This window comes from Corapipo altera, unplaced genomic scaffold (genome assembly GCF_003945725.1).
Source record: "Corapipo altera isolate COAL_440 unplaced genomic scaffold, ASM394572v1 22b, whole genome shotgun sequence".
In the NCBI taxonomy this organism is placed as follows: domain Eukaryota; kingdom Metazoa; phylum Chordata; class Aves; order Passeriformes; family Pipridae; genus Corapipo; species Corapipo altera.
In genome coordinates this window covers 589,377-603,955 of record NW_020884876.1, presented here as the reverse complement: position 1 = coordinate 603,955, position 14,579 = coordinate 589,377, and the positions used below count along the sequence as shown (strand labels likewise).

The 14,579-nt window shown below is 36.3% G+C and overlaps 1 protein-coding gene across 2 annotated transcripts in view; it reads left to right on the top strand.

Moving 5' to 3' along the window:
- GABRG1 (gamma-aminobutyric acid type A receptor gamma1 subunit) overlaps positions 1–14,579 on the top strand; it is a 55,388-nt gene that overhangs the window by 25,458 nt on the left and 15,351 nt on the right. For both annotated transcript variants that reach the window (XM_027635424.1, XM_027635425.1), the window contains exons 3-4: positions 796–863; positions 14,148–14,368. In XM_027635424.1, the coding sequence (XP_027491225.1) occupies positions 796–863; positions 14,148–14,368 (289 nt within the window). The remainder of the gene's footprint in view (positions 1–795; positions 864–14,147; positions 14,369–14,579) is intronic.

Genomic DNA, 14,579 nt, shown 5'->3' with positions numbered 1-14,579 from the left:
TCCTGTACTTCAGATGTGCCTTTCATGGAAATCACTTAGACTTTGTGTCCTTCTGTAAATGCACAGAATAAGAGAGTGTATTCTGTAAGAGAATATATTTTTAAAAGTTTTTTTTTCTTCATCTGCGTAGTGAGAGTCTTTTTAAAGCAAAATAGGTTTGGTAATGTTTAACTTTTAAATGACTGTCACTTGAGGGACTTTAAATTTGGTACTTGAAACGGTGTATTAACCACACTGATGAAAGGGCGTAAAGTAATACCCTTATATATAAGGTGATATAGCTTCATGAATTGAAGAAATCTGTGGTGAAAAGATATTTTATTTCTGTTACATGTTCTCAGTAGGAATTGATAGAAAGCATTGCATATTGATTCCTTACAGATGATAAACATATTTACTCCCAGATCTCATGGTTTGTTGTATGAACAAATTTTCCAAACATTTCTTTCTGTTTATTCATAAATTTTTAAGTTGGAAGACAGTTTTTGGGAGGTTTCATTTGTTTGTTTTTCCTTCCTTTACCTATTGTATCTATCTTACATTTGTTCACAAAGCATATGTGGGTATTGCATTATGAACTAAAAAATTGAAGTTGATAATTTTAACATTTCATATGAAATAAGGGAGCCAAGTCATATATGATCCTCTAAAGTACTAACAGAGCAAAAATTTAATTATTCTGAAGCTAATAAAAGAATACAGATATGTTGTTGTTTTAGTTAAATAGATTACGTTACGCTAACAATGCACAGAGTTAATTAAATATGTAATTATTATGGTTACTGTTTTGTTTAGTGAGAACTACGGTAATTGAAACAGATGTCTATGTAAACAGCATCGGCCCAGTTGACCCAATCAATATGGTAAGTTCTGATTATTGATAGAAAACATCATCTGAATGTTGCTATGGGTTAATATTATGAAATAATTTTAATCTCATTCAAATAAGTTTCTTTATTCCTTACTGTGTATTCTTATGCAGTTGAATATGATTGTGGTTATTATAGAAACATGTTTCACCTCTCTATCTGAAATAGTTGTAATTTTAAAAATGTATTTCTTCTTTTAAAAAAATGAGGCCCCACAGAGTATGTTGTATGAGATCCTTGTTTTAGTTTGTGCTGAATATTTCCACTATGTTTTTGTATACATGGATTGTCTCTGGACCGGTATAATTTCATGGAGCTAGTCTTTGGAGCTTAAGAAAAATCATGGTTGACACAGCAGCTGTGAATAAAACTATTTTCATTGCAGTGATTTGTTGTTTGGGATTTTTTTCAAATTCATAGAAAGAAAAATTTGAAATTAACTGTTTTGTTGTCCTTTTTCCATTTAATCTTCTGCGTCCTCTTCCCTGTGTGTGTGTGGTGGGTGGGTATGTGTTCATGGCTGGTTTCTTCAGAAGTTAAGCAATGAATCCCATCTAGTTTCTGGTAGACCTGTTGAGATCTAATCTATGTGTTTAGTACCAACGCTGAAGTAACAGCACTTCTAAGGAGGTTGAGTGTGCGATAGTAAATCACTTAAATTGTACATTGTATGAAATGGTGGTGGTGGAGGCTTTAGAGAGGCCTTTTGGCATGACTTCTCCTGCGGACTGCTGCCCAGGACTAAGACAGGGATTCACCGTCAGGTGCATTTGAGCTCACTCCTCTCCTGCCTTTTTCCTTTACCTTCTCCCTACAGAATTGCTGACAGTATTGAATTTGCATGGCAGACAAGCATTTTATTCAGAGGCTGGAGTATGACAGTACAGGGATCTTCTGAGCATTTGGTTAGAGCACTATAATTCTCAATTATTATTACAGATCTTGTGATTGAGACCTGTATCATCATGCATGGGTGGGGAATAGATGGGAAGCCAGGCAGGAAATACCAGTGGTACTTAGATACTGTGGATAGAGATGCCAAAAGTAGATTATGCAGATCTGTGGCAAAGGATATTCATTCCAGCATAATGGTCTAATAAACTTATGGTTGCCATTACCTGGGGCTGTGGCAGGGAAGTCCATGTCTCAGGCCAGGACTGTACATAATGAAATGCATAACAGAGCAGAAGAGTGATGGGTGGGGGAAATATTCCAATTTCCATGTCCAGTATAAGTGATGTCTTTGTTTTTGTCTGTCTACCTACTTCAGTCTTTCTCTTTTGTTTCTCTCTGTCCAGTTCTTTTCTGAAGGAACTTACCATGGGAGCAAAATGTGAGGACAGGCTGTAAGGAGGGTATAGCAAGTGGTAGAGGCTTCTTTTTCCAGTAACCAATGTAAGTCCTTCAGCCTGTGGAACTGAACATGAAAAATGCTTACAGCTTCAGTTTTTCAGTTTTCCAGTTTTAAAGAGCCAGCATGAGGCTGGCTTTGCAGGGTAGTCCTGCCCCATCTCCCATGCCCTTTTCTTGTCTCTGCAACCCCTGTGAAATCTTCTAGCTATGGTTCAGATGTAGAAATTTAAAAACTGCTCTGTGTTTTTTAAAAATGGACAGAGAACTACTTAGCAATTTAAATTACAGCCTTATACCACCATTTCCTTCATAAAAGGGCAATTGCTTTCACTGGGCTTGGACCGCAGAAACTTGGCTTGTATGAGCATCTAATATCAGTACAAAAATCAAACATTTGTAAAAATAAATAACACATATATATACAAAGATTTTGATTAAGGTTTCAAAAAATGAGATGTTTTATTCTGGGAAACAACATTCTCATCAAAATAAATAATAAGAAATTTGACTCTCTAAACTATCTCTATGTGAGCTGTTGGTTTCATTAAGAAGGCACTTTTCCTGGAATCAATATTGTTTGAGATTGTTAACCATTGCGATCACTTAGTGTGAGAACACATTATCTGTTGTTCCCCTTTGGATCATTCATTTGTCAGATACCTTAATTCACTCTGGCAAACGATGTCCTTTAACTATTAAGTTAGGATACAATACGGCATGATGTAGAGAGCTTTTTTTTTTCTGAAAATGATGCTAAACAGCATATCAAGGGAGTATGTTTGTCTGAAAGCCTTGGAGGACACATATTATGAGAGGAAACATTTATTTTTGAATTCAGTCTGTTTTCCTCTTGGTATTTGATAGATTTTCATAAATGGGATGTATGTATGATATTCATTAGAATTTGTTTTTGAAGGCTGTTGTATTTTGGCTTTTACTGTTTAGCAAAGATCTACACAACATTCTAGGTGTTATATTCACCCCATTCTTAAGAGATGTTTTTCTACAGCTCATGATCTCTTTGGGCATCTGAAACCTGCATGAAACCTTTTTAACAAGTGTCTGTATCAGTGGAGTTTTTAGGCTTCCAATACTAACTAAATCTGTCTTTTAGAGCTGACCTTTTAGAGCTATGCATTATGCAACAATCATGTAAAATACAGCTAAGTGTATTTTTATGGCCAAAGTCTTGATCCTCAGTGGCTCTGCAGTGGTATAGGAAATTCTTAACAGAGTTTAGATATGCAATGGTTATTTAGAGCCTTTTTTTACTTTATGTTGAACACCTAATTTAAAAGCACTAGGCTTTTACTACCTTTCTCCTTTCAAACTAGGGCCAAATGAAAAGCAACCACTGTTTGGTGTACAAGTATCAGAGTCTGATATATGGTCCCAATGTAAAAATGACTGTTGATCCATGGTGCCTGTTGGCCTCATTAGCTTTCCCTGTCCTGTATTCATCCCCAAACTGTATGTATTCATAAATATGCAGTTTTGTGGTACTAATGCCCCAGGGGGTCCAGAGAAGAACCATGCCAGTACCAGTTTGACAAGACCATTAAAGTGTGCTATTCAGGTGGCTGGGAGAGGCATGGTACCCCTCCAAGGCATTTTTACCTTCCTTTAACTAAGGGAATACCCAATATTGTAATTTCCATTTGATCAAAACTCTTATGACAATAAAAGACTGCTACCCCAAATGAGAGAAATTTTTTGAGAAGGAATGCAGGAGCAGTTCCTTAAGTCAGAAGCAGTATTGCATCATTGTGTCAAAAATGAAGAGCAAAGAGAAAAGTTTATACTTCCCCCGTCTTTGATGTCTATTTATTCAAGTTTCATTTAGTAAATAGTTAGAAAGAGGTAGATAATTTCTATAGAGATGCATAGACATTGTAACTGATAGTTGGACTAGAAACTAGCCAAAAGAAAATGCTCTACCCAACTGTCTGTATCTGCCTGTGTGTAAGTGTATACATACATATGTAGGTTTACAGAAAAAAAATATTTTAAAATTCCTTTGCTTTTTAAAAGTGTTTGTTTCAAGTTGTTAAATTGTGACTTTCTGCTGTCATTGCCATTTTAGTGTGTTTGAGGGCTACTATTTTTTATTTCCCTTGCTGTGGTTGCAGATGATGCTCTCTATTCATTTTTTGTATTTATTAATGGAATCCGCTATTAGAAGGTGCAGACTGAAAATTCCAGGATTGATTTCTAGGACTGAAACTCACTAGAGCAATTCAGTTTCCTTGTTATTTTCCAACATTTCTGTCTCTTCTGGGGATCTTTTAGCTTTTATCACATGATCCTTGCTTATTATCCATTGAAGGCTGTGATCACAAGCTGAAGGCATACTTTGAAGCCCATCACTCTTATTTTTTTCACAAGAGAGCTAAACCACTGAGCAAATCAGATACAGAACACACAATGTGCTACTTTGGTGTGCAGACTGCATGGCCTGGACACTGCTAGGATACAATTTTTCCTGTCATATTGTACCGTTTATGACTTCATGTAGAATGTGGTGATGGGGAATTTTAAGTATCCTTTGGCTTCTAAATTTCATTTTATTCTCAGTTGCGCTCACTAGCAGCAGATTTTTTGTTTTTATTTTTTGAAAGTATTCAAATATCAGTATCCTAGTACAGATTGCTCAACATCATTGCACTTGTGGAGGATACTTTGTGGCCAGGTGTGTCACTGCACTTACTCTACTTATCCCAGGACAAAGTACCAATGAGTCTTTGAATATTACCTGTTTCTTATTGTACAGTATCTTCTTTGGAATAAGTTAGAATATTTTTTCCCAACTTACTCTTTTATTTTAATTAGGAAATGTAGATTCCAATCATTTTGATGCTGATCAGCACCACAAGTGATCACGGTTAATTGGCTTACTCAGATGAGTGTTTGAGATTGATGGACACTGTCCATTTACAGCAGCTGAGTGAATTGTCCTTCAGTGGGTTAGAGCATTGGTTTTTTTGTTATGGAATATATCAAATCCCATGTTACTGTTAACATTTCTTGTGTTAACAGCTCTAGAAAGAGTATTGAGTACTTTTCCTGTTTTCAGCTGCAGTTTACCATTGTCCCATATTAGATATGACATCAGGACAGGTAGTGAAGGTTACACACGAGTCACCAGGAAAATCTGTGCTCTTTGCTGTGAAATATGACCTCATTTCTGTGTACCAGATAATAGCAATGTTATTATGTAAGGCTGCAGTCTTTTTGTGCTATGGTTGATTCTTAAGTCTTATGTTAGGTAGTTCATGGTTTAGGAAATACTGGTTTCATAGGGCACCGTTGCACCACTTAAGCCACAGTTGACATGGTTGTAGTAATAAAAATCATCATCATTATAGTAGTAGTATGTAGTAATAATAGTAATAGTCATAATAGTAACAACAACTACACTAATCACTAATCTATGTCATTGAGGACTGAAATCTAAAAATTTTCTATGATGTGATGGATCTTAGCACCAGAAATAGAGTCTCAGTTTTAGTCTTGCAAATTCTGAATGCAAAAGGGTTTTATATTTAATTTTTTATCTGTCGCATGGAAACTTTTGTTCAGACTCCCATTGTTAGGCTGATGTATTTCTGTAACCTTTCCAGTTGCCTCGTGGCTCTGCTTATACCATATAAGTTATTCTATAGAAAAAAAAAATGCCACTGTTTCTCCTGGGTTACTTCTTGCTCAAGTTCTTCCTTTGTCTCCTCTTTCACTGTCTCATATATAAGCAGTTCCCTTTCATTTTCAAGGCACTTCAAAGCTTTAACCATTTTTATTTGTTTTTTTCCTCAAGAGGCCATTTGGTATCTCAGATCTCTCTAGTTTCTGCTCCCATACTTTCAACTTTTCGTACCAATTTCTCCCAAGCTGCCCTTCATGCTTGAAAGAAACTTTCCATAAATGTCTGCAAAGCCATTTAATTGTTTCCCATTATGTGTCTGTTTAAACTTACTTTTATTTTTTTTCTTCCCCTTTTTTTTTTATTTGCTGTGAAGGTTACAAAATATCACAAAGACTTAAGCTTATGTTGTGCCAAAATCACTATCTGACTTTCCAAATCTTGTCTTTTATGTTAAATTCAAACCTCCTTGCTCCTTGCAGAGGTTATGTGTCCTGTATAAGGAGTATTGAGTGCCTGCACAGTTCAGTTGTGATCTGAGATGATCTAAACCAAGAGTGGTGTTAAGGTATGTATCACAAAGCACTTCACTGAGAAGGCACAGATATTGACTAGTGCTAATGCTAATCCAAACAGCACCCAACTCCTCCTTTTCACCCCAAAACTGCACAGACTACTTGGCTGTTCTGTTGTACAGTTTATTGTTACTTCCTATATCCTCTCCAAATACTTACTGTCTTCTGCTGTGTTGTCTCCCTTGTGTCTGCAGCTGAGACAAACTGCATTTAGTTCTTTATCTTGTACCTCTTATCTCTCTGTCAACTAGAAGAAGAATATTTTGAAGAACATGACACACCCGTTCTTTGTTATTAATTCCTTATCTGTCTGTCTATAGGGAAATATGTCGTGCTGTGTTCCAATTGTGGAAATAATTTTGCTGACCTAGATTTGAATTGGGTTTTGGGGAAAAAAGCAGGGAATGTGCTTGGATTGTTGCAATCATAACAGCTTATTGCAATAGAGGCTGACTTTGGCAATGGCTCTTACCACAGAGGCTTTTATGGCCGCCTGAGCTGCTGTGCACCAGAGGAAAGATGCTGTCATTCACGGGCCCCTACAAGGGCTGGTGTCAGGAGCTGTGCTGACACTACAAAACCTCATTCTCTGTTAAAAGCCAGGCAGCTACAGCAGGATTTTTCATCTCACAATGTGTATTATAGGAATTTCATTTTACTGATAGAGGAGCAATCTGGATACCTTTTCCTGCAGCAGCACCTTCAAGCTCTTTACCAAGGAAGCAGATCTACCCCTGGAAAGAGTGTTGTCTTACTTCATTGGTCATAGGGGTGACAGCACCGACAAAAGAGCTATTAAGAAATGAAATGTGCTTTCTCTAGTAAGTGAATGCAACTTCACTGCCTGTTGATCTTGGCCTTCATTTTATTCTGTTGTTGCATGATTTTAAATTTCAAGTCTTATACATCTGGATGCTTATTTTGACCACTCTGGAGAATGCAAATTTAAAACACTTTTTCTTTGACTGTTTTGAAGTTTTCCATTCACCAGCATATAGTAAGTGCTGATGGAGATTTTGCCTTTTTGAATAACAGTAATGTCTCTGTTGTAGAGAGTGATCCCCACAATATGTTATGCTCTTACAGCCAATAAATAAATAGAGGCTCTTAGGAAGTTCTTGAAATATGTCTGTGCTCTTACATATTCAGTGTAGCAGATGATTGATATTTGGAGCAGATTACTGCCTCATCAACCAGAAAGCCAAAATAATAGGCTTGCTGTATTTCATGTAGGATCATGTATCTTTCAGGAGCTGGAGAGCAGAAGCCAAACCCAGGTAAGTCTGTTTGCCATCAGTGTTGGGATTCTGAACCATGGCAGGAAAACCATGTAAATTAAAGGCAAGACAAAACCAAACAGTAACTGTGCAATTAATCGTGCTTTGAAAACTGTTGCACCATACTGAATGGTGAAGTATTGTGTTTGAAACTTTATAGTTAATTTATGAAGGGAAACTGTAGAAAGCTGTGTATGCTTGAGTAATGTACAGCTTTGTTGTTAAAGTTGCTTGTGAGTCCAATTTTAACTATTTGGGTCTCTCTAATTACAGGAAGTAAGATGTAGCTGTTGAATTTTGAAAATACAGTTAATGGAGCTGGTAAATCACTATTGACAACCTCAAAGCCAAACCCTTAATCCATACCAGTATTCACTCCTGGGTTTTCAATATATATATATGTATGTATATATGTGGGTTTTTTGTGGGTTTTTGCTTTGTTTTGTTCTGAGTTCTCTTCTATGGCTCTTTCTGTAGTTTAATGTTTGATTATGAGAATCAGTGCCTGAAAAATTCAATTTTCAATTGAAAAGCAAACAAAAACTTTTTTGTATAATTTTTACCATGAGAATGTATATAGATTATGTATATAACTTACCTACTTCCTCTCCTTATGCTTTCTTCAAAGGGCCAAAATCTAAGCTGATGAAATAAAAGGGTAGATTTTTCTGAAGTGCTTTAGTTACTTTTCTAGCTACTCTTTTCATTATTGGCAAGATTTTAATTATAGTTTCTAATCCACAAAGCATTTAAATTAATCTTGCCTTTTATTTGTATTGTTTACATCTGTCACTTTGCATATTCAAAATAAGGACTAGATAAGAACAGATGCCAAATTATGATGTGAAGAGTGGTAGATTTTTTTTCTGTATCATGACTATGTAAGTCTTGCTGTACTCACCTTCTGTAGATATGATTTTCCATATTTCCACTTACCCTGCGCATATGTTCTCATAGCATCCTCCAGTGTGATTATCTGCACAGTCATGACAATCTGACTGATTAAAAGACTCTGGAAGCAGATGTTGTGCACTTCTGTTCACTGCATTTCCTGCAGCCCTCACCTCTTCTGTGGCTGCAATATCATTAGTACAATATTACAGTTACATGTCAGAATCATTGTGATTTGTTAGATCTGTTAAATCTGTTAAATCTTTCCCTAAGATCACTAAGTTCAGATTGCTCTAGTGAGCAAACTACAATGGTTTACCAAACCAAGAAATTTTACTTTTGCTTTGGTCTCAGCTGTGGGGATCAAGTTCTGAAAGCATTGTTGACCCTGAAGCAGATAAAAAATCTCTTTAAAGTAACCCACCAGCAAGAGTAGCCACATTTTGTAAATTTTTTAAGGGTAGTTATATATCAAAGATAGGTTAAGTACTTTAATAAATTACTTAAAAGCCCCTTATTGATGTCCAGAGATGTTTGGGTGAGGGGAAAAGGTAAAGGTTGCAAGTATTTATTCACAGCACACTGGTAAGATGAAGATAAGTTGGCTAATGCTCGGTGCTTTATTTGGTGCTTCTCCTAGCATGTAGTTACCAGTTCTTTCTATGAATTTCTTTGTTGTTAAAATCTCTTAATCAGCATACTAAACTGTGGCTTTGATATTAAATCACATCTCCTATTGTTGAAACATATGGGTTGGTAGAATTCTTTCTTTAGTTTCCCCTTCTTCATTTTTTTGTCTTAAAAATTCTCTGCCTCATTGGCATTGAATTCCAGTTTAAGAAATTAGAATACTGAACAGAGTAATAAAATAATTGACTAAAGTGAAGTCATGTCACATTTCGTAATTGAACTGTGTTGAGGGGCTCCATATGAAACAGATTCCTGAATTAGCATGTGGCATTACAGAAAACTGGAGGTGTCCTTCATCTAAAATTTTGAATCTGGAAGAAAAGGTGGGGTGGATTTCTGAGAAAAGATGAAATGACAGAGGTATGTATTTATTAATTTTTCATCAAAATTCACTGTATTGAAGGTCTGTGGTTTGCAACACAACTTTTCAGTTGTGAGTTTGGTTTTGGACTCTTTTTTTCTTTGTGTGTTAGCACCACAAAACTAGGCTACCTTTTCCTGTTCTCAAACAAAATGTGACACAGTTAACATAATCCAGCCAACAATTTAGCTACTTGTTACTTGACTTCTCCATAGTTTTTTATTGTGGAATATCAAATCAGTTGTGAGACTGTCAGGCAAAATATCCAAGAAAATTTTTTCCTGCATTGTTAGATTTTTCCCATCCTTATAGATATTATGTTGGAATTTGTGTGATGCAGTTTGTACTGATAAAAAAAATCATGTTAAATGGTATCTGCCTTCTCTTCTTTCACAACTTTCCAGTAAAAAAAGTAAAATAATCCACTGTTCAAGTCTGACTGTAATTGGACTGTGCATGAAAATGAAACATGTCAAGGATTCCATTTATTCCCCTACAGCAGCTGCTCCTACTTTGTTTGAAGTAATTGCTTTTATTTATTAAATGACTTTCCCTGAGACTATGAACCTGTTTGTCAATAGTCACAGTTTGTTCACTGCCTGGCCCTTTCTTTAATGGTAATCTCTGATTAGTCACTCTGTTCCCAGCCTTTGGAGTTTGTTATGATCTTTTATAGAGGAAAGACATGGAGGAGGATTGCAGTTATCTGTAAATAATTAGACAGGTGGGCACTTTATGCCAGCTGTGCAAAAAAGGTTTTCAGCATACTAATCAAATGCCAAACATGAGCTAATGTGTGCCGTTGTTCTTGAACCCTGTGAGGCTGAATATGAAGAAGGATGCATTTTACTATGGCTGTAACTAATAGAGCCATAGACTGATTCCATTTTTTCTGCATGGCTATTTTATCATTAGTTTAATTTGAAAGAGAGAATAGTAAACCAATTTTTATGGTGACATAGTGTTGTTAAATGGTGAAATTTGTGAAAGACTAAGAGAAGTAGTAATAAGATTGTTAATTTTAAATTTTGTAAGAAAACAAGGAAAACAAAGTAGTTAGTTAGAAAGATTTGTTGAAATGAAAGAATATTGTATAAATCTGCTTGTTTTTGTGATTGCTTACACAGTTTTTATAAAAAAGATAGGGCTTTTATTCATCTCATTTTAGAAACAAAGTACTCCCAGAAAAGACAGTATTGAGATTTTTCTACATAATTTTCAACAAATTTTAGGGAACCAGATCTCCCCTTCTTATAAGGAAATATGAAATATTTTTCAGGAGACGCAAATTTAAGGGAATTCAGTGTATGAATCCATAAAATTTGAAAATATCAGACCCATTTCAAAAGTGGATTTTCAGAAAGAATCTATCTTTCTTAATAATTCTTCTAGCCTCGTTTCCCTTCCAGGTTATTGTACTCTATACTGTCACAGTGACGTGCTACCAGACTCTTAGTTTGACCATTCTTTATGTCTTTGCCTGTGCTTGGTAACTGCTTGGGGGCCTCTCCTGCAGGGAAAAATGTGTTTGGAAAAGAGGCTAATAAACATGAGTCCCATTTTCATGTCTTGCCCCTCTACAGTATGAGTACTTGTATGTACTTGGACAGGATGCTAAAGCTCCCTTGAGTGAAAAATAGTATAGATGTAATGTGTTAAAAAGGTGATCTCGTGTGAGATGCATTGTGTGAAGAATATATGCCACCTCAGGATATATTATGGACCTTCAAAGACAGAGAGGTTTCAGGGAGGCACAGGCCAAACAGATATGCTGAAGAAGTAGATAGTATAGTCCACCAAGGCAGATGTTAGAAGTGAAATATTTCTTGGGAGAAATTAGAGAGCACTGTTTCTGGGTCCCTGCTGAAGAGCGGAGTGAACTGCTGCTGCCACCCACCGTGAGGCTGCATGTCCACATCTTTCAGATGGGATGAGTGATAGGATTATGTCCGACTCTAGATGGAGAAGTGTGAACTTATGAATTGAGGACAACTCTCTTCAGATATGTCGCAAGAGGCTAGGACTTGGGCATCTTGTTTTACATTCAGCAAGACAGTTGGAAACAAGTAGTAACTAATTTTATTATATTAAACTATTGGATATTAGATTATTTTTGAACAGTTGTATCAAGAAGACTAAAAGTTTGTTGTTGTTTCTTTTTTTTTCCAAAAGTTTTCTAAACAACTCCTCTAGTACATGGCATTCTGGTTTCGAACGGAATAGAGTTAATTTTTTTTCTTAGTAGCTGGTGCAGTGCTGTGTTTTGGATTTAATAGGAAAAAAACTTGCACATTTAATACTGAAATGTAAAAGAATAAAAGCATCTGGGTGTGCTGATGCTATTCCTTTGTTTTGTGTGTTCAAAATAATCTGTTAGCTCTCTTCCTTTTCTATCTGAATTTATTAGAATGGTTGGTATTCTATAACAACCTGTGTTTTCTTGCTCTGGGCAGATTTGACTGTAATGACACTTTGATAATTTTCTTGTTCTCAAACAAGGCACTGCTACTGTGAAGAGGCTGCTTAGAGTAGCACCTTCAAACTCAGTCTTCACTTTTCATACATTTGGTTGTGTCTGTTGATTTCACTCATTGACTTCTTTTGTTTCTCCTATTTGCACTGTAAAGGCAACACATAAATCTTTGTTCATTCTGTTCCATTTAAGCCCATTAAAACACTTCTCTGGTTCACTGCCTTGGGCTCTCCTTTGTACTACAGCAAGGCAAGTTTTCTTTCCCATTGTAACCACTGCAGATGAGCACAGAAAGCTGAATTTTAAGGTTGAGCAGGTCCAGGGTTTTCACAGGTGTTTTGAATGATGTTTACAGAAATAGGAAAAAAAAAAATCAAGGACTTGTTTTGACCCGCAGAATCTTCCCCTGATGGCAGTGACTGTCAAGAAATATGCAGAGTTTGAGAGTGAAGTCACCTCTAAAATGCATTTTTGATTAGTACTTTCGTTCTCTCTGTCCCTCCGCTTTTTGCCTCATACATTAGTTATTCATAACCTTTGAAACTCACTCAGTTACCAAAGCACAGGTGGTAATTCATCTGCTACACATCACAGAGCGAGAGCAAGCCCCCTCTAGCGTATACCTGTTATTCTCCCATCTGAAAAGGCAGGAAAATTAAGAGAGATTATGGTAGTCCTGGAATATCTGCCTTTGCACTTCTTGAAGACTAGCCGCCAAATTTCACAAACTTTCCTGGGACATGGGTGGTATCAGTTTCAGAAATTAGTAAGGAGTCTGTAACTCATACAGTTGGCTGCTGTGATTGTTTAAAAGTAAAATGGACATAAAACCCCACTCCAACTAATAAAGCAATCTGCTTTTACTTAAAAACAGAATTGTCTGACTGCACTATGCATTTTTATTGACCAAGTAAACCAGTAGTGACTCTTTTGGCTCAAGCAAAAGTGTGAACACTGTCTCTTCCTCCCACTCCCCTGTCCACTCATCCCATAACTGAGAGGGGAACAACCAACACCAAGTCTCTACGTTTGGTCTCCAGCTCTTTTTTCCTGCAGGGGAGCTGCCGAGTTGCTCATTGAAGACCTCATGGGGCAGCTGTGCAGGAAAGGTCACATCTACCATCAAGTAGAGAGACTGTTGCCCTTAGGGTTAGAGTCATGGTCTAGAGCTGAGACAAATACAACAGAGAGCTGCTGCTTTGCCCCTGTCTTTGAAGTGCAGAAACAACTGGCTGGATTCTTTGAAATAAAAATTTTTTTTTGCATCTATAATGTTTATCTCAAGTTTTGCTGTGTCAAGAATTATTTTATTAAAAGGCTATGGGGTTTCCTTTAATTAATTAATTTATTTATTTATTGCCTTTCTTTTCTGACCATAAGTCAGCTGAGGAATTTAGTTTTCTATTAAAAAGGAGTTTTCTTGAGTCTTTAATAACTAAAGTGGAACTTCTTTAGGGAAATTTCCTTCCTGATTATGATTATATATACTTTTGTGTGTATGTTAGTAGATATACGAGGCAGATGGTAGAAGATAGTTCTGCAAACTGTGATGTTTACTTCCCACATATTCACGAATTCTTGAAGGATCTTAAATTACATGTTGTAAAGTTTGGGGGAAAATATAGAAAGCTTGTTTGATTTGCTTCTCCAGAGATGTAGAATCGCTGTCTTAACAAATATAGTCTAGCCCTGAAGTAGCAAGGTTGCCCTTACATTTCTGTCCAGGGCCCCTGGAGGTGATTGCATTGTGCAGGAACCCTCACATTACAGTAACTTCCTGTCACGTATCTTCTTCCTTAAGAAATCAATGTGTGTCAGGGGAGAGGAGGTAGGGACAGAAGGCTGTGTGCATCTTTTGTCAACCTGTAGTTTCTCAGTCTGGTTTTACAGCCTGCTGTGTGCAAATGATAATACAAGAGAGAATAGAGAAACTGGCTTCAGATTTATATATGAAATATAAATAGTTGGCTTGCAGACTTTGGTAAACATATACATAGATATGGTTGTTTCTCTGTTTTTAGGAATACACTATAGATATAATTTTTGCCCAGACTTGGTATGACAGTCGTCTAAAATTTAACAGCTCAATGAAGGTGCTTATGCTTAATAGCAATATGGTTGGAAAAATTTGGATTCCAGACACTTTCTTCAGGAACTCAAGGAAATCTGATGCTCACTGGATTACAACTCCAAATCGTTTGCTTCGAATCTGGAGTGATGGAAGAGTATTATACACTCTAAGGTGGGTTTTTATTGTCTGGGTAGAAAAAAACCAACAAACCTGTTATGACCAGGAATTGAAAATAATGAATATGAATCAAATTCCTGGCATCTCTTTTGTTATGGACTGGAATTTCACAATGAAAAACATGACATTTATAGTATTTAAATATATTGCCTATATAATTGGGTAAAGGCAATTGAAGGAGATAGCAAATTTTGATCTCACTCAA